The sequence below is a fragment of the Centropristis striata genome, chromosome 8 (assembly GCF_030273125.1).
Source record: "Centropristis striata isolate RG_2023a ecotype Rhode Island chromosome 8, C.striata_1.0, whole genome shotgun sequence".
NCBI lineage: Eukaryota > Metazoa > Chordata > Actinopteri > Perciformes > Serranidae > Centropristis > Centropristis striata.
Genome location: NC_081524.1, coordinates 39,056,355 through 39,074,828, shown reverse-complemented (window position 1 = coordinate 39,074,828; position 18,474 = coordinate 39,056,355). Strand labels below are relative to the sequence as shown.

The window sequence follows — 18,474 nt, the reverse complement described above, 5'->3', positions numbered from 1 at the left end:
AAACACAGTTAAAGAGTGATAAACTGAGAAGTTTATTCTCAAAGGGACATATATCAGCAGTATTTAATTATTATCAAGGGGCTATCATCTTTTACATTTAAATTCCAGTATGTTATGAATCTAATAACACCAAGAAATACATTTCCATCTGGGATGATCAACTTCATTAGCATGAGCCAACAGTCAGTCAGTCAAGCTGTAGTTTTGCATGTGTGTGTTTGCCCAATGTCAACTTATTTGCAAGTTTATGAAAAATAGACTCTAAACAAATTCAATTTAACGTGTTAAATCACTTTTCACAGTTACTCAAATAATGCTCTGGCTTTGACATAATAAAAAATGAAAAAACTTCCAGGATGCCTAAAATCTTAAATCAAAGTCTGAAGGGAATCAGTAAACACAGACTGACTCAGACCTGGAGCTCAGAATTGCACACACTCCTGTATGGACAGCAAATTATTCCATGCACCAACTTAGCATCCCCTTGATTGGGTATGAAATAGAATTAGAGAGATTTAATGGCACTCAAAGAAAACACAATCAAAATACACAGCAGGAGTTTTATAAATGTATTTATTCAGATTTTCAGTAGCATCAAAATATTCTTGATAATTGATATTAAAAACAGGTTTCAAGTGTAGAAAAGCACTTCAGAACAGAAATATGGCATGATTATTTTTTTTTTACATTCTTCCTGTTTCTTGTTTAAGACAAAAATAATTAGCTGGTGTCAACAATCATACTATGCAAGACATTTATTTTCTCCATAGCCAACATGAAGAAGAAGAGAAAAGAAGCTGAAATCACAACTTTACCACTTGTATTTTTAAAACTTTGCTGCTAAACTTTTTAACTCACTGGTTGGAATGATAAGGACATGGGTGTGCGCATTATGAGGCCACACTGAAGTGGTGCTGCCGTCTCCACCGTTTAGAAGAGCGCCATCAAAGAGAGCAGCGGTGCCACCAGGAGCAGAAGGCCAGCACTTGTGCTGCTGGCGCTGTTGCAGAAGTTCCCTTGACAGCAGCTAATTTCTCCTCCAGTGACTTGTGATATCTCTGCAGTTGAATTGCCTGAGCAGAGTAATTTGGAGGCACAGCCCTTCATAGTCACCTTTGTCTCTGCAACAGTCACTGAGGGGATTAAAAAGATAATGTTACTGTGTGGGTTTAAAGTTTTAACACATCTGTTAGAGTCAATAAAGTGTCTTTAAAGTAGTGTAAAAGATGTTTAATATTGTAGTCCAGTTACTTTTTGATGAGATGCAGTAGTCCTCACTACCCTCACAGTCCAGAGTTCTAGAGCAGTCTTGTCCTTCTCCTGTCATGGCTCCACAGTAGAAGCACTTCTTACCATTTGGAGTGGATTTGCTGGGTTCTGTAACATACATTGTTCACATTGTTTGACGATGTAAAGGAGAATCGACGGATGACGACATGAATGAGCTATTATAAGAGATTGATGTAAACCTGGAAATTCTCTTTCTCTCTCTGACACACACACACACACACACACACACACACACACACACACAAACACAAACACACACACACACACAGCTGCACAGTGGCAGTTGCCCTTGGGCTCCGCTCGAGCAGACGGTAATGGAGGGAAAAGTAATTTTCGTCTTGGAATCTGAGTCTTGTTTCTCTAACAATATTTGCTCCAAACATATTGTCTCAGGTTCTGATACATGGACTGGCGTCAGCGTTTGATTGTTTGTTTTTATAATAAAACAAGTTAATTTTTGGACATCTGAAACATAAGAAATGCAACTAACATCAACTTTAAAGAAGAGTTGTTTACACATTCCATTGCAAAGAAGCAATGTAATAAGTTACCAGGGGCCGGGTTGGCGTTGCACAGTGGAGAGCTGCAGCACTTGTTAGCAATTGCAGTTCTGATCACTCCAAAGTTGGCCGAGGCCTCGACACATTCTTCAGCAGAACTGCATCCTTTCGAGTTGATATCAACCAGTTTATTGCCTCCTGCAAGAAAAGAGGATGCTTGTAAACTTCAATACAAAGCAGTTTTAAAATAAAAAAAACATGCACAATGCAAATGACCATACCAACATATGAAGTGAGTCTCATTGCACCACACTTCTGATTGGAAGGACATTCTTTTTGTTTGTCTTCGCAGGTTCCTGTCATCCCCGGTACACACTCATGACATTTTAGAGTGTAGACTAAGAAAACACACAAGTCACAAAAGAATATAAGAACATAGAATCAAAGAATCATCATATCATCATAGAAACAAAAAAGGTTCATTTCAGAGTTTTTACCTTACAGATTTATCTGCAGGTGAGGAACAATGAGGAAAACAATAGCAAGTAAAAGTATCCAACAGCAGCATTACAGTTAGACTGTATTACTAGTCATTGGCAATGAGGTGAAAAATGCCTAAAGCATTTTTTGTTTGAATGTTTTATTTGTAATGTTTTTAAATAAATGTCCTACAGAGATAAAGTAATATGACATATGTGCAAAAATATCTGTAGTCAAATGAAAATATAACAATGCACAATAAAATATAAATGTACTTTTGCATACCAAATCACACTGTGAATAACATGCAACAATTTGTAAAAGTGAATGTGGTAATTGAAAATTGAAAATCCCTCTTTTCTTAAAGTTTGAGACACGTAACAGAACAAAAACTTACCTTTAGGGAGAAACACAATCCCAAAGATCAGTGCAAGAAGACGCATGTTGAGATGTTGGGACACAACTGAGTTTCACTTTGACCTGTTACAGCTATAAGTAGCTGTCCAGAGAAGGAGCAGCCCTCTTTCTCAGACCACACCTTCATTCCTCCTTTGACAGTGACTTAATACAATACTTAGAAAAAGCATGGACAATTTATTTGAAATGAAACTGATACATGTATTACGCAACATGTCCTGGAAAAATAATGATCCTCTGTTTAGAGTGTTTGGTTACCTGCAACAAAAGTCAATCTGCTGTTAAGGTTTGGTTCCCTTTTGTGTTTAGGGTTTTCGCATTGATAACTTTTTTTTACCAGTTATGAATGAAATATGATGATATATGAAAACCATGGAAAATGGCTTCATTAAACTCTTATTAGCTATTTTTGTTATCATTATATTTGTCCAAACAAATGTACCTTTCATTGTACCAGGCATTAAAATTAATAAGAAATTGAAAAAAACAATGACTGTATACACAGCAAGTGTAGGAACGATAAAATAAGAGACTTTATGTTTCTATATGCAGCATTTTCACACACCAAAAACATCCGTCATGCTGAGAAACAGATCTTTTGTCCATTTGACCTTCAACTCTACCTTGAACATGTAAATGATGTTTTTTAGAGGTAGGTCAATATGGTAAACCCTTACTTTATAAGTAGTTTATAAGATTTATATTATGTTTATCTTTCAGGTTGTCTGTTGGGCTACTACAGCAGGATATCTGAAAATATTATGAATTTGCAAACGACTTTGTAGAAAGATGTGCCATTAAAATCTAGGGCAACCTTCACCTGCAACACACACTCTTAAGTTTAATTTCTTCGTTTTATCTGACTTGTGTGTTCTCTTTTCGGAGAAATGAAAGTTACACCCCTCACATTTGCATGTTTGTGGGTGACAGTTCCTCTTTTTATTGACGTTTGAAAAAAATAAAATAAAATACACAATTCTATATCTTTATCTCAGAAAACACAAGTGCACCATCAGTACACCAAAACTATCACAAAGTCAATAATGCAAATAAAAGATTATCACATTTTGCTTGAACGTGTGCAGACGACTGGTTTTCTCCTTTTCTCACCACTGCAGCTGTACAGGCTGCAGCAGTGTCCCTTCAACATTCACAACTTTCTGACACGGAGTGCCCAGAGCCCGCAGGTTCATCATTCCCACCAAAGTCTACAGAGGATTGTCCTGCATTCCCTCTGAGTCTTCACCACTGACCGGGCCTCCAGTTTAACTCCAGCAGGGTACAGACGATGGTCCCCACTTACAGAGACACATTTTTCATGATGTGACCTGCTTATTGGACATTACAGCGTGCACTGCGAGTTTATATAACACAGCTCAACCAGAGTGTTAACAGAGCAGGCGGCTGTATTCAGAGAGGGCCGAAGACTTTTTCACCCCGTCCCAGATCCGAGCTGCGTAGTGAAACCTGTAAAAACACAACATATTTAGACATTAATAGTTTTAAAGAAAGATGCATTCCAGCATGAAAAAAAACATTAAAACGACTAAGGAAATAAGACCAAAACAACCAATTAGTGGACTAATTAACCAGGAGGGGGAAGCCCTAGAAATATGTGGGGGGCTGACTTGTTTATTTGTTTATTTGTTTATTTATTAAGGATCCCCATTAGCTGGTACCTTAGTAACCAGCTAGTCTTCCTGGCGTCCACAGGAACAACACAGAATATACAGAAAAAACATATTCTCAATTTATCAAACATTTACAGGTAAGGTCAATCACAATAAACCTAAAAAGGGTAAGAAAAGGAAAGGTAAGAACAACATTTAAAAATGTACAGCTTGTATAAAATAAAATTTCACTTTCTTTTTAAATATCTGTTTACTTTCAGTGCAACAGAGGTAGTGAGGCAGATTATTCCACAGAGTAATAGCTCTATAGATAAAAGATGGCGATAAGGCCTTTGTTCTTGGGTGAGGCACTTCAAGCTGACCGTTACTGGACCCTCTAGTGCTATAGTTGTGCAAGGAGTTTCTACACACAATTTGATTTAATTAAAAAGTCAGGCGCTTCATTAATCAAGACTGACTGAAATATGACAGCAGTGCTTGATGCTAACCTGTTATCTACCATCAGCCATGAGAGGGAATCATGCATGCGGTTAACATTAGACCAGGTGGAGCAGCCCAACACCAACCTGCAGCCTTGTTTTGGGCAATCTGCAGCTTTTTGAGCTCAGTTTTAGCAGCGGATGCCCAGACCACAGAACAATAATCTAGGTTGCACAACACCAAACTCTGCACTATCCCGACACATGAGGGGTCGAGCAACAAAGGAAGCACATTTCCTAGAGATACCAACGGCTCTTCCCATTGTTAAGATAATTTGACTAATGTGATTACTGAAGGAAAGCCTAGAATCCAACATTACACCCAGTAGTTTAACAGCCTCTACTTGTTCCACAGTTACATTATTTAACTGTATATCCAGCTTTGGGCTACAAGATAACTTATGTCTTGTGCCTATTAAAATGCTTTTTGTTTTGAGATTGTTAAGGACTAACTTATTACAAGAAACCCAGTCATGCAGAATTTGCAGTTCCTTATTAAGAACATCATTCAATTCGCTGCATGAAGGCGCAGCATAATACAAGGTGGCATCATCGGCATAAAACACAATTTCTGCTCTCTCAGTAGCCCAAGCAAGATCATTAATGAACAGTAACGGTCCAAGACAGCTGCCCTGAGGCACACCACATACTAGATCCCCACTGTTTGAAATTCCACCATTTAAATGCACCTGTTGTGATCTAGATGACAGATAGTTATAAATCCACATTAAAGCCAGTGGGCCAAAACCATAACATTCAAGTTTTTTTTATCAGAAGAGCGTGATCAAGCAGATCAAAGACCGCAGTAAAATCTAGCAGCACAGCTCCCACCATTAAAGAATTGTCAATAGCTCTAAACCAGTCATCAGTCATTTTTATCAAGGCAGTGGACGTGGAGTGGCCAGCTCTGTAGGCGTGCTGAGACATAGTTATCAAGTTATTTGTAAAAAAATAATCTTGAATTTGCATATATACAACTTTCTCCATGATTTTACTCAGGACTGGTATTATGCTAATTGGTCTGGAGTTGCTCTCATTAAAAACCTTTTTTTTATCTTTGGGTATTGGGACAAGTAACAAGTAACAAGGAACCAGGGATTTTGAAGTTTGTGACAACTTTACTTAAATAAATGTAGCTAGCCTGAATATATGTATGGATATACGACTTAGTGCCAAAATGCACTGCACATGTACCGTCAGGCATACCGAGAGTCAGCATCCTATATTCACGTTAAAAACTTGTTTGTCAGCTTATGAAAGATTAATTGTGCACTCTTTACCTTGTTGGCAGTGTATTTAACCACACAGCAGCCTTTAGGCATTTTTCTTTTGTTTGTGGATCGAATTATCAAGGCACTCCTTCATTCAATACAAAGTGAATAGAGCGCCATACACTGTTTTTCCCTCTGGTGGGGGCAGCTCAGGTGAAATTGACGCCGAGTAGAATATTTAGTGGTGCTGTAGAAAAGAAAGGAAGCACTATGTCTTTAGCATTTGTTATTGTACACCTCAAACCACACTGTTCCTGCATGTTTCCTGTTTCACACTATGCTTTTAACTGTCAGTTAACCAACAGAGCAGGTTGAGCACTTCTCACGCTTTTCACTCTTCTTTTTTTTTTAATAGTTAGGCTGTGTTCATGCATTTGGCATGAATTTTGGCAAGATTGTGTATTTGTATTTGATCTTGTTACTTCCAGCTCAGCTCCCAAATGCAACATTTGATCTCACTTACGTTAAAGCATAATACATGCATTTTGTTAAATCTTTGGAATTGATCATTTTTACTACTTTCCATCAGATTGCATCATTTTGACCATATTCAGCATATAGAGAAAAAACATGTGATTTATACAAACAAGAATGTACTGGCATAAACATGACATATAAAGGGTAAAAATATTCAAAAATCAATTTGTTTTTTATATTAATTATTAGGTCAGATATAGGTGGAAAAAGTAGTATGAAGAAAGTAGAATATAATGTATAATTTTTTTTTTTTTATAGCTTGCTTTTTGCAGGTGGTAGAGAGCTACAAATACTTGGGTGTGCACATGAACGATAAACTGGACTGGAAGCAACACACTGAGGCTGTCTACAGGAAAGGTCAGAGCAGACTCTACTTTTTGAGGAAGCTTAGGTCCTTTAATGTGTGTAGAAAAATGTTATGTATGTTTTATCATTCTGTTGTGGCAGTTGGGGCAGCGGCGTAAGGGCTTGTGACTCTAAAAAGCTAAACAAGCTGATTAGGAGGGCTGGCTCTGTGCTGTAGAGTCCCTGGAGGTGGTGATAGAGAGAAAGATGGTACAGAAATTGTTGAGTATTATGGACAATAACACGCATCCTTTGCACAGTCTAGTGTGTAAACAAAAGAGTGTTTTTAGTTGGAGGCTACGGCAGCTAAGCTGCAAAAAGGACACTTGCACTTTGCACTTTATAATGACTCCCCTTTTAGTAAGGACAAAATAATATTTTTTTAATATTTATTTAAATTTTAGCTTAGCTGCTTATACTGTATTTACCAAACTGTATTTTTGCACATGTATATTTGCACACCTGTTTATTTATTTACACACCTGTATATTTGCACACTTGCTGTTGTGTTGTGTTGTGTTGTGTTGTGTTGTGTTGTGTTGTGTGTATGTTGGCTGCTGGAACACCTACATTTCTCTGCTGGGATGAATAAAGTATTTCTTATCTTATCTTATCTTTTTAGGAGGGCATTTTATGAGCTAAGCAGTAAAAGTGTACATACAATTTGAACAGGCCCTGAGATGAAAATGTCCCTACATCCACAGTAGAAATGATGCCCTTTTTGTTAAAGCATTTGTATTTTCGTGTTTGGTTGCTTCACATTGTTTTTGTCCTTTCTGTTTTTAATTAGTGGTAAATGGTAAATGGGGTGCACTTATATAGCACTTTACACTACAGACCACGCTCATTCACCCGTTCACACACACACTCATACTGGTGGCCGAGGCTGCAGACAACCTCTCTACCAAATGAGCCACAGTGGTATGGTACTTTAATAGACAGAACTTCATATTATTTTAAATGGAAAGTGAGCAAAGATAAATGTGATGTTTACCAGTTCTTCTCAGTGAGGATGGTGTGTGATAGCTGACAGCGGGGCATGGCCAGTATTTGGCTGCGGAGTTTTGAAACCATAGTGGAGAAGGCAGGATGTCCTCTGTACCCCGGCAGCAGAGAGAAGAGTGGGTACGTTCCTGACCCTAGACACGGTATGGAGATTGATTCATGTCTTGCACAAGATACAGGACGACATTGAGTTTTGCTTTATGTGAAAACAAATTCTCTCTAACCTGCTTTGGTCAGATTATCCTCCCCATCATTCTCCTGCATAGGGAGGAGGAACATGTTGACTTCAGGTGACAGAAAGTCCTGCCCCAAGCCAGGCAGGATATTGCAGTCCAGCATGGACAAAGTGCCTTAAACAAATAAGAAAGTATGGGTTGGGTGCATGTGTGGCATCATGAAGCAACTACACTGCTCAAAAAATAAAGGGAACACTTAGAGAACACAATGTAACTCCAAGTCAATCACACTTCTGTGAAATCAAACTGTCCACTTAAGAAGCAACACTGATTGACAATCAATTTCACATGCTGTTGTGCAAATGGAATAGACAACATGTGGAAATTATAGGCAATTAGCAATAAAGGAGTGGTTCTGCAGGTGGTGACCACAGACCACTTCTCAGTTCCTGTGAGAGCCTTCTGGCTGATGTTTTGGTCACTTTTGAATGCTGCCGGTGCTTTCACTCTAGTGGCAGCATGAGACGAGTCTACAACTCCACACAAGTGGCTCAGGTAGTGCAGCTCATCCAGGATGGCACATCAATGTGAGCTGTGGCCAGAAGGTTTGCTGTGTCTGTCAGTGTCCAGAGCATGGAGGATCTACCAGGAGACAGGCCAGTACATCAGGAGACGTGGAGGAGGCCGTAGGAGGGAGACAACCCAGCAGCAGGAGCGCTACCTCCACCTTTGTGCAAGGAGGAACAGGAGGAGCACTGCCAGAGCCCTGCAGAATGACCTCCAGCAGGCCACCAATGTGTCTGCTCAGAAACAGACTCCATGAGCGTGGTGTGAGGGCCGACGTCCACAGGTGGAGGTTGTGCTCACAGCCCAACACCGTGCAGGACGTTTGACATTTGCCAGAGAACACCAAGATTGGCAGATTGGCCAGTGGCGCCCTGTGCTCTTCACAGATGAAAGCAGGTTCACACTGAGAACATGTGACAGACGTGACAGAGTCTGGAGACGCCGTGGAGAACGTTCTGCTGCCTGCAACATCCTCCAGCTGACCGGTTTGGCAGTGGGTCAGTAATGGTGTGTGGTGGCATTTCTTTGGGGGGCCGCACAGCCCTCCATGTGCTACCAGAGGTAGCCTGACTGCCATTAGGTACCCAGATGAGATCCTCAGAGCCATTGTGAGACCAGATGCTGGTGCGGTTGGCCCTGGGTTCCTAATGCCAGACAATGCCAGACCTCATGTAGCCGGAGTGTGTCAGCAGTTCCTGAAGACGAAGGCATTGATGCTATGGACCGGCCCGCCCGTTCCCCAGACCTGAATCCACCTGAGCACATCTGGGACATCATGTCTCATGTCACGTTGCACCGCACACTGTCCAGGCGGATGCTTTAGTCCAGGTCTGGGAGGAGATCCCTCAGGAGACCATCACCTCCTCATCAGGAGCAGCCAGGCGTTGTAGGGAGGCCACACACACTACTGGGCCTCATTTTGACTTGTTTTGAGGACATTACATCAAAGTTGGATCAGCCTGTAGTGTGTTTTTCCACTTTAATTTTGAGTGTGACTCCAAATCCAGACCTCCATGGGTTAATACATTTGATTTCCATTGATAATTTTTGTGTGGTTTTGTTGTCAGCACATTCAACTATGTAAAGAACAAAGTATTTAATAAGAATATTTCATTAATTCAGATCTAGGATGTGTTATTTTAAGTGTTCCCTTTATTTTTTTGAGCAGTGTATTTTGTTAATCAAACCTCAAATACTAATCATATGTTCTAAACCATTAGACCAGGCATGTCCAAACTATTAACATTAAGGGCCGTGTGGCTGCAGTTTTTTGTTCCAACCAATGAAGACCTGACACTTGACACACCTGATTCAACCAATAGCTGTTTGAACAATGAGATCAGTTGATTAAATGACTCGTGCCTGTTGTGCTTCTGCTTGGTTGGAAGGAAAACCAGCAGCCACATTGCCCTTGGTAATGGAATAGTTTGGACATGCCTGCATTAGACCCTTAAAAGGGATTAAGCATGAACAGAATATATTTGTATGAAGAGATTATTCCTGAACCTTTGTATTTGAGATGAGAGTGGGCCATTAATTTGTCCACCACCATGTGCATGTTCTTCAGGTTCCTCGGGCAGAAATCATCCCGTCTGGCCTTATTCTGGAGGAACACTGCCGGAAGGATGAAATTCAAATAAATTAATTTGCATATTAAAATACTGTCTGGTGTATGAGACTGTGTGTTTGTATTGCAAATCCACCTATATGAGGGTAATACTCCGCTCCATCGTCATTGCTTGAAGAGCCGGTGCTGTCGTGGCTCGCGGATGGAGTGGAAGGTTTCAGCATCTCAGCAGTCTGAAGAAACCTGTCCACAAACAAAACATTAAAAATGGTGTGCAATTGGGCATCTTTCACTATACATATGAGCATGTCAATATTGTTTTGAGACTAGAACTACTGCCTCAGGGTTGCATGTCTCTGTCAATCAGTCAAGTTGCAGTTTACATCCATGTGTTCAGAATCATTTATCAATATATGTAGTGAAGAGGAATTTAGTTACAGGAATTAAGTGTATTTTGGGGGAATATGAAAGTTATCCCTATTTTAACTAATGAATCCCCTGAAGCTTAATATCAGCAAAAACAATTGGGCCTGTGGTGGACTATAGGGGGGCAGGACAGGACACTTTGTTTGCAGACAGTAAAAAAAAGCTTAATGGCTAAGGCTCATATTGTTCATTATGGGTTGTTTGAGCAGGTGCAAGTGATGTCGACTGCAGTCAGAGGCGCAATGTCAAAGTGGGCACTCAGGATCAGTGTCACAAATTGTATAGCCCTTTAAGACAGCGTTAGCTGATACAAAGTGCTGTACATGGCAGGACAGACCAACAATAAAAACAATAAAAACAAAGAACAAGCAAAAACAACTAAAACAAAGCGAGTCTCATGCTGGGTAAAACAAAAAAAACAGTAAATAAAAGTGGGTTTTAAAATTAATCTCAATTTTAAAATTAATCTTAATTTTAAAAAAAACACAAAGGACAAATAAAAACAAAAAATAAAACAGAGCAAAGGCTCATGTTGAGTTAAAAGCCAGTGAATAAAAATGGGTTTTAAGATTTATTTTAAAAGCGGAGAGTGAGGAGGCCTGCCTGATGTGCAAAGGTAAAATGTTCCAAAGGCTGGGAGACGTGGATGGAGGACTGGCTAACTCCAAAATAAAGTGCATTGCAGTAATCCAGCCGAGAGGTAATAAAAGCATGGATCACTGTCTCAAAGTGCTTGTGTGCAAGAAAAGATGTCACTTTAGAAAGCTGCCTGAGGTGAAAGAAACAAGATTGCACTATTGCACTAATTTGGTGGTCCAGTTTAAAATCACTGTCCATTTTAAAACCCAGGTTTGTGACAGTCGACTTTGTATAAGCTGCCAAAGGACCCAAGTCGACAGGGCAAGATTCACAGGAGCCACTAGGGCCAAACACAATCACCTCTGTTTTTTCTGTGTTAAAATTGAGGAAGTTAAGGGCCATCCAGGCTTTTACATCATCAAGACAGGCCACCCTGTTGGCCTCTTTAATAGAAAATGTCTCACTTTTCCTCAGGGGGACATAAATCTGGCTGTCGTCAGCGTAGCAATGGAAAGAGACGCCATGTTTTCTAAGGATGGACCCTAGGGGCAGCAAGTAAAGGGAGAAAGCAAAGGTCCTAAAATTGAACCTTGTGGGACCCCATATAAGAGCGGAGCGGTGGAGGATTCACTAGCCCCAAGACCAACACACATAGTCCTGTCGAGCAGCACAAGAACAACATGGTTGCCACTATCATTTGCCATTCAAATATCATTAAAAACTTTTAAAAGAGCAGTCTCCGTGCTAAGCAATGTTTTAAAACCAGACTAAAAAACCTCCATGGTACTGTGTTCATCAAGGAAAGTTTTTAGTTGTGCATAAACTATTTTCTCCAGGATTTTGGAGACAAATGGCAACTTAGAAATGGGCCTGAAATTAGCTAAAACTGTGCTGTCAAGGCCAGGCTTCTTCAGCGAGGGTTGTACGACTGCATGTTTGAGGCTTATGGGGACAACACCAGAGGCTGTTATTATATGTTATTAAACAGCCTGTTATTATATAAATAACAGGCTGTTATTTACAATAGTCAGAACATTACATTTACATTACATTACATGTCATTTAGCAGACGCTTTTGTCCAAAGCGACTTACAATAAGTGCATTCAACCTGATGGTACTAGACATAGACCATAGGAATCGAGTAAGTACATAACTTTAAGAGCTAACTGTCAGTGCTAAGGAGTGCTATATGTTAAAGAAGAAAAGAAGAGAAAAGAAAAAGAGTTTTTTTTTTTTTTAACCGAGGTATTGTTGGAAGAGATAGGTCTTCAGCCTGCGGCGGAAGATGTACAGGCTGTCTGAGGTCCTGACCCAGAACCGAGGGCCCGTGGGAAGAGAAAACTTTTTTAAAGAAGTGGGGAGGGACCACATCAACCTGATGGTTTCATATGGGACACCACATCCTCTAACACTGACACTTGTTGACACTTGAGTCACTTGATCAAATGCTGGGCAAGGAACAGAGACAGAAGGGTCAAAGGTGGGTGGAGAGATGAGAGCTCTTGTGGAGGCAACTTTGTCAATGAAAAAGTGCAGAAAACTGTTACACACATTGATGGATGTTTCTAAACATACAGGCTGTGGGACATTCAGGACAGAGTCAATTGTTCTGAACAGTACGAGGGTTATTGTAGTTTTTTGTGGCAATGCTTGACAGATACTCTCTTTTGGATTCCTTTATAATATTTTGATAAGAGCACTAGCAGTCCTTTAAAATCTGAAATGAAATCTGCAGCTTGTCCTTTTCCCACTTGCATTCGGCTCTGCGACATTCCCGTCTGGCTGCACGAGTTCTGTCATTAAACCAGGGTTCAGCTCTAGCCTTAGACTGCCTGGGTTTTAGAGGAGCCACAGAGTCCATTATAAAAAGGCCGGAGGAGTTAAACCAGGAGCAGAACTCCTCTGTATCAGCAGTGGCTGAATCAGGGCGCACACAGACAGCAGAGAAGGCAGCAGAGAGGTTTCCAGCAGTGAGCGGGTTAATAGCACGACAGAGCCTGACAGGTGAACAATGTTTAGCCGGCACACAGAGGAGATCAACGCTAAATAAGACTGGTGCATGATCAGTCAGTTTGTAAGGTCACAGTGCCCTTTGTATTCCAACTGAATTTGCTGCTCATGAAGGTAAACGGGAAAAGATGTCAACGTGTCAACTAGGGCTGGGCAATATATAGATAGATAGATAGATAGATAGATAGCTAGATAGCTAGATAGATAGATAGATAGATAGATAGATAGATAGATAGATAGATAGCTAGATAGCTAGATAGATAGCTAGATAGATAGATAGATATATATCTATAGATATTTTTAAATGTGATATGGAATTAGACCATATCTCATATATCGATATAGTTAGTCAATTTTTTTCTTTCTTTCTTTCTTGCTATATAAATGCTTAGTCATATTTAGTTCTTTTGTAATGTTCATTATTCTCTTCTCATATAAATATATTTATTTCAGAAAAAGATTGGTCTATTTTATTTCATAGGCTATTTTTATTTAATATATTTTTTTTTATTTAAATGTGCACTTTATGGAGCTTTTATTTTTTTTTCAAAAGGTACTCTGTTATACAGTATTTATGTTCACTTAAATAAACGGTTTTAATAAAATTACTTGTGACATGTCATATTTGGCTTTGACTTTGACTGAACATTTGCTCTCACTTTGTAATAAAAATTTCGGGATATATATCGTATATCGATATTCAGCCTAAATATATTGGGATATGGCTTTTGGTCCATTTCGCCCATTACTGTCAGCACATGTTAGACAGAATCATAGCAATTCATTTTCAACAGGTCTGGCTTTGCCTCCATTTGTTGTCTTCAGGACCAACTGAAAGATAAACATTATTGAGCTTATGAAAAAGCAGAAGACAAATATCCTCTCAAGATACAAGATGAAATGCTCAACATTCCTTTGGGAGGTGGGAGAGACTCTTTGAGAGCTCCCCTCTTCTTTTGTCCTGTGAACCTGAGCAGCAACTACCACACAGATTGACCAGAAACAAGCAAGAACCTACCTGTAGAGGTTTAGGTCAGTGAACCAGTCTTGAACGACAATGACCACATGGCACACTGTAAACAGGAAGGCGGCGATCTGAAGAGACTGTCGACAGATTATACAGAGTAATATTAGTAATAGTAATTACATGCCACAAACATCAGCAGACAAGCTGAAATTAAACCCACAAGGAATAAGGAAAAGAGAACAACTGGAGGAGAGTCCAGGTAGAAATGGAGGATATCTGTCAATGGCCTGTACTTCATAGATGAGAGAAGGGCTTCAATAGTCAGTAATGTGGTTTAATGTGTGTACAGAAGAATTAAAAAGACAACTGAACTGTCATGAAACAATGAATCAGACGACTTCAGACATGTTAGTGTTTTCACCAACTGCCATCTGCAGGCCAGCCACTGACCTGCATCTCAACATATGTGTGAGGGAGGTTGTACTCTGGAGGCAACTTCCGGTCGTTGTTGATGAGGTGGTCCAGGATAGACGGGCTGAGCATTGGCTAAAGAAACAAAAGTGGGAAAAAAAGGCATTTAAACACAGCTCATGAATCCTACAACTAAATACAATGTTTTATTGTCTAATTGTAACTTCTTTAGGTGACTTTTCAATTTACACAGCTCTTGACTTGCCTACACTCTGACATCAAACTTGAAGAAACAACAGGAAAAAAACTGTCACTGTATTCACAACACTTCATACCTGTGTATCCAAGAAGATGACTCTTTCCTGTGTGATGAAGAAATCAATGCCTGTGCTCTGGTTTCCTCCTCGTTCCTTAATTTCCTGAGTCTGGGCTCTGAATACATAACCCCTGTGCAAACAAACATGCACTGCATCAAGTGAAGCACTGGTTAAGCCATTTTAAATTAATAAATGCATAGATAGATTTCTCTAGACCAGCTATTCTCAACCTTGGGGTCGGGACCCCAATTGTGGTCGCAAGATGATTTCTGGGGGTCTCCAAATCATTTCGGAAGTCAGCTCTGTCTCCACTGTGTTAAAGTGTTCATGTGTTAATGTGTTTTAGTGTCTTTTTTGGTAATTTTGTGTCTTTTTTTTTGGTAATTTTGTGTCTTTTTTTGGTAATTTTGTGTCTTTTTGGTCATTTTTTTTTTTTTAATATAATTTTGTGGTCAATTTGTGTCTTTTTTGGTCATTTTGTTTCCTTTTTTGGTTATTTTATTTCTTTTTTAAGTCATTTTGTGTCTTTTTTTGGTCATTTTGTTTCCTTTTAGAGCCATGTTGTGTCTTTTTTTCGGTCATATTGTGTCTTTTTTGGTCAATTTCTGTCTTTTTGTGGTCATTTGTTGTCATTTTGTGGTCAATTTGGTCAGAGAGATGTTTTAGTTGTTGTCTGCTTCATTATTTGTCCAAAATTCATTGTATCAACTGAGTTTGTATGATCTGTGCATGTGAGATTGTGTTCAGTGAGCGGGGGTCGCGGACAACATGCATGTTTAAATTGGGGGTCGTGACTCAAAAAGGTTGAGAACTACTGCTCTAGACAACTAGTATTTAATTATACAGTTGTCTGATATGGGAACATTGTATAGTTGTGTTTACTACACAGCATCGTCCCTGTGTGTTCAGAAAGAGGACAATCACTTTTTAAGTTAGCTCTAAAATACAACATTTTGTATAAATAAGCATAAATAGAAAAGTACTACTGAGTTATGATATGAGCTGCTTTTGCATCACTGATTCTATTCCAACTAGGGCTGGGTGAAAATATGGGTAAAATATCAACATTATTTTACCACATACCACAATATTGATATTGTGAAATCATATGGTTTCTATTTTTTATCTTTTCATATATTATCTCTGTATCTTATCATGATGTTGCTGAAAATAAGAACAACCTCAAAAAACCTTTGGAGTTTAAATAAAAGTAAGAGTAATTGATTTGTATAAAAAAAAACAACACATTTTCTTCTCTGTGGTAGCCTATAACAACAGGTAAGGTGTTGGTTTACCACATGAAACTTTTAGTAGACTAATACAGAAAAAAAAAACTTTAAGATGACACCTTTTATCGTTTCAAATTCTTCTTACAAAGAAATTTTTTCTTTCATTGAGGGAAACCTCATTCTCGTCAGTATCTTTTAAGTGCTGACTTCATTGACAAATAATACCTTTGATCTTCTTCAGGGGTGTTGGCAGACAGCAGTGACATTATCGTAGATTTCCCACTTCCCTGCAGACCAATGACTCCCACCACCAACATATCCGTTTGGTCCCTCAGATACTGCAACACATGACGGGATAAAACAGCTTTCTTTGAGTATAAACAGCACAGTATATTGAAAACTCGAAATCAATAAATCTCTCCACAATCAGCCAAATACATTAAACATGAACTCACCTCCATGGCACTGTCACACCAATTCATCTGATCATCTACAAGCTTAATGCTGTGCTTCATCTTCTCTGGCGGGAGGAGTTTAGACTGGCCAACCATTGCTGCAAGTCATATGAAAAGATTAAAGATGATTTCATACAAGTAGGGGAAACATGTGTAGAACATAAAGTTAGTTTTGTGAGATCTGCAAGAACTCACGGTCCACAGCGCTGCTGGAAGCAGAAGCACCCATTCCTCTATTCTGGATCTGGTATACTGGCTGGGTGGGTCGCTGGCCTTCCCTCTCTATCTTGGAGGGCCCAGGACCAGACGGCTGAGCTGTTGCTTCTGGAGGGGCCCCTGGCTTCCCTCCGTCGTCCCTGGCTTTCATTAGCATGATGGGCTTCTCCAGGACTGGAGCTCCACTGACAGGTGCATTTTGTGACGGCTTGGCCTTAAAAAGGATGCAAAGTTAATAAACTACATGACCTGAGAAATGTATACATATGAAATGTACTTTCTGGAATTATCACTTATCAGTTCAGTTCAGTTCAGTTCAGTCAACTTTATTGTCAAGTATGCCACATAAAAAAACATGACACAGATGAAATTGCTGTCCTCTCGGACCCACGGTGCAAACAAGCAAAACAACATATAGACATTCAAATAGTGCAAACAAAGAGGTAGATAGTGCAAAAGTATATATAAATAATAAAGTGAAATGTGCAGTCCCTGAATCAGTGATGTTAGTAGTGGTGGGAGGGAGATGTGGCATTGTATTAACTGTGACTCGTGTTTTGGCATTGTTAATGTAGTTCTATATTCTGAAAAGATTTAAGTACCATACATTCCCATGCATCTGGCAAATTAATTAATGTTAAAGTATAAATTGCCAAACTTCCCTCTCAAATATGAAGTTTGATTTCACATATTGTACTCACACAAATGCATAGTTTAATTTGATGGTCAATCTCACAATCATACATTATTACTGTTTGCATTATTTTTGTTGATATTGTTGTTTTTCAATAAGGAGAATCACAAGAAGAGCTTATTATCTGAGACAAGCTTACATACCCTTTCCCCTGGGGGCTTTGCAAGAATGATGGGGGTCTTCTGAATGAGTGGACCTGGTGGATCCTCGCTTCCATCCTGAACAGACAAATTAAACTGAGTCACTATTCTGAGGTTAAATCACCAGCCACAACAACAACAAAGACTGCGTTAAAGCCAGTATGTGTTTGCGTTATATCTACCCTCCGTTCCCTCGGTTGATATTCTCGATCCCGACTTGGTCCGGAGAGGTTTTGCCCTGGAGGTCCAGTGTCCCGGTCTCCCCGGCGCCGCCTCCTCCTGCGCCCCTGCCCGTACATGCCGGGCTGGCTGTGTCCGGACTCCGACATGTCGCTTCACTACAACAACACTAACGATGTCAACGGTAAGCTAGCTAACGATGAGAACCCAGCCAAAGCAGAGGTAAATATAAATATAGCTACAGCTATAGCTAGCTAAATATAATGCTACTGACACTAAAATATCTTAGAAACTAGAACTTAGAAATCTGCTCTCCGATAACAACTCTGTAATCACTACAGTCGTTGTAATAAAAAGTCATTTAGCGCTAGCGTTGACATGTTAAAAGTTAAATCCATGCTTCTTCTTCTTCTTCTTCTTCTTCTTCTACTGCTTCTTCTTCTTCTTCTTTGTGTTGTTTTATGGCGGTTGACAAACAACTTTTTGGTGTATTACCGCCACCTACTGATATGGAGTGTGGACCGGGACTTTACACATTCCTGAGTTTAACTAAATAATAATTAAATAATAATAATAAAAATTAATTAATTAATTAATTAAAAAAAAAAAAAAGAGAAAGTACATAAATTATATTAAAGTTAAAT

The 18,474-nt window shown here is 39.4% G+C and overlaps 2 protein-coding genes across 3 annotated transcripts; both read right to left on the bottom strand.

Annotated features, from left to right (window-relative positions):
* Positions 1-561: 561 nt before the first annotated feature.
* LOC131975756 (urokinase plasminogen activator surface receptor-like) lies at positions 562-2,802 on the bottom strand. Its single transcript, XM_059338513.1, has 5 exons — positions 2,668-2,802; positions 2,072-2,188; positions 1,842-1,988; positions 1,252-1,377; positions 562-1,133 (listed from the first exon to the last, which is right to left on the bottom strand). The coding sequence occupies exons 1-5, from the start codon at positions 2,711-2,713 to the stop codon at positions 931-933; spliced, it is 639 nt and encodes a 212-aa protein (XP_059194496.1). The 5' UTR covers positions 2,714-2,802; the 3' UTR covers positions 562-930.
* A 788-nt stretch (positions 2,803-3,590) lies between these two features.
* On the bottom strand, positions 3,591-18,399 carry smg9 (SMG9 nonsense mediated mRNA decay factor). 2 transcript variants are annotated; one of them, XR_009394747.1, is made up of 14 exons: positions 17,833-18,399; positions 17,654-17,728; positions 16,796-17,030; positions 16,601-16,698; positions 16,371-16,483; positions 14,935-15,046; positions 14,639-14,734; positions 14,240-14,325; positions 10,342-10,448; positions 10,145-10,252; positions 8,120-8,245; positions 7,885-8,029; positions 4,016-4,154; positions 3,591-3,713 (listed from the first exon to the last, which is right to left on the bottom strand). XR_009394747.1 is itself a non-coding variant. In XM_059338489.1 (13 exons), the coding sequence occupies exons 1-13, from the start codon at positions 17,977-17,979 to the stop codon at positions 4,076-4,078; spliced, it is 1,527 nt and encodes a 508-aa protein (XP_059194472.1). In that variant the 5' UTR covers positions 17,980-18,399; the 3' UTR covers positions 3,591-4,075. The 2 variants fall into 2 exon arrangements, 1 of the variants encoding a protein (XP_059194472.1); XM_059338489.1 differs by having other exon boundaries at positions 3,591-4,154.
* Positions 18,400-18,474: the final 75 nt, after the last annotated feature.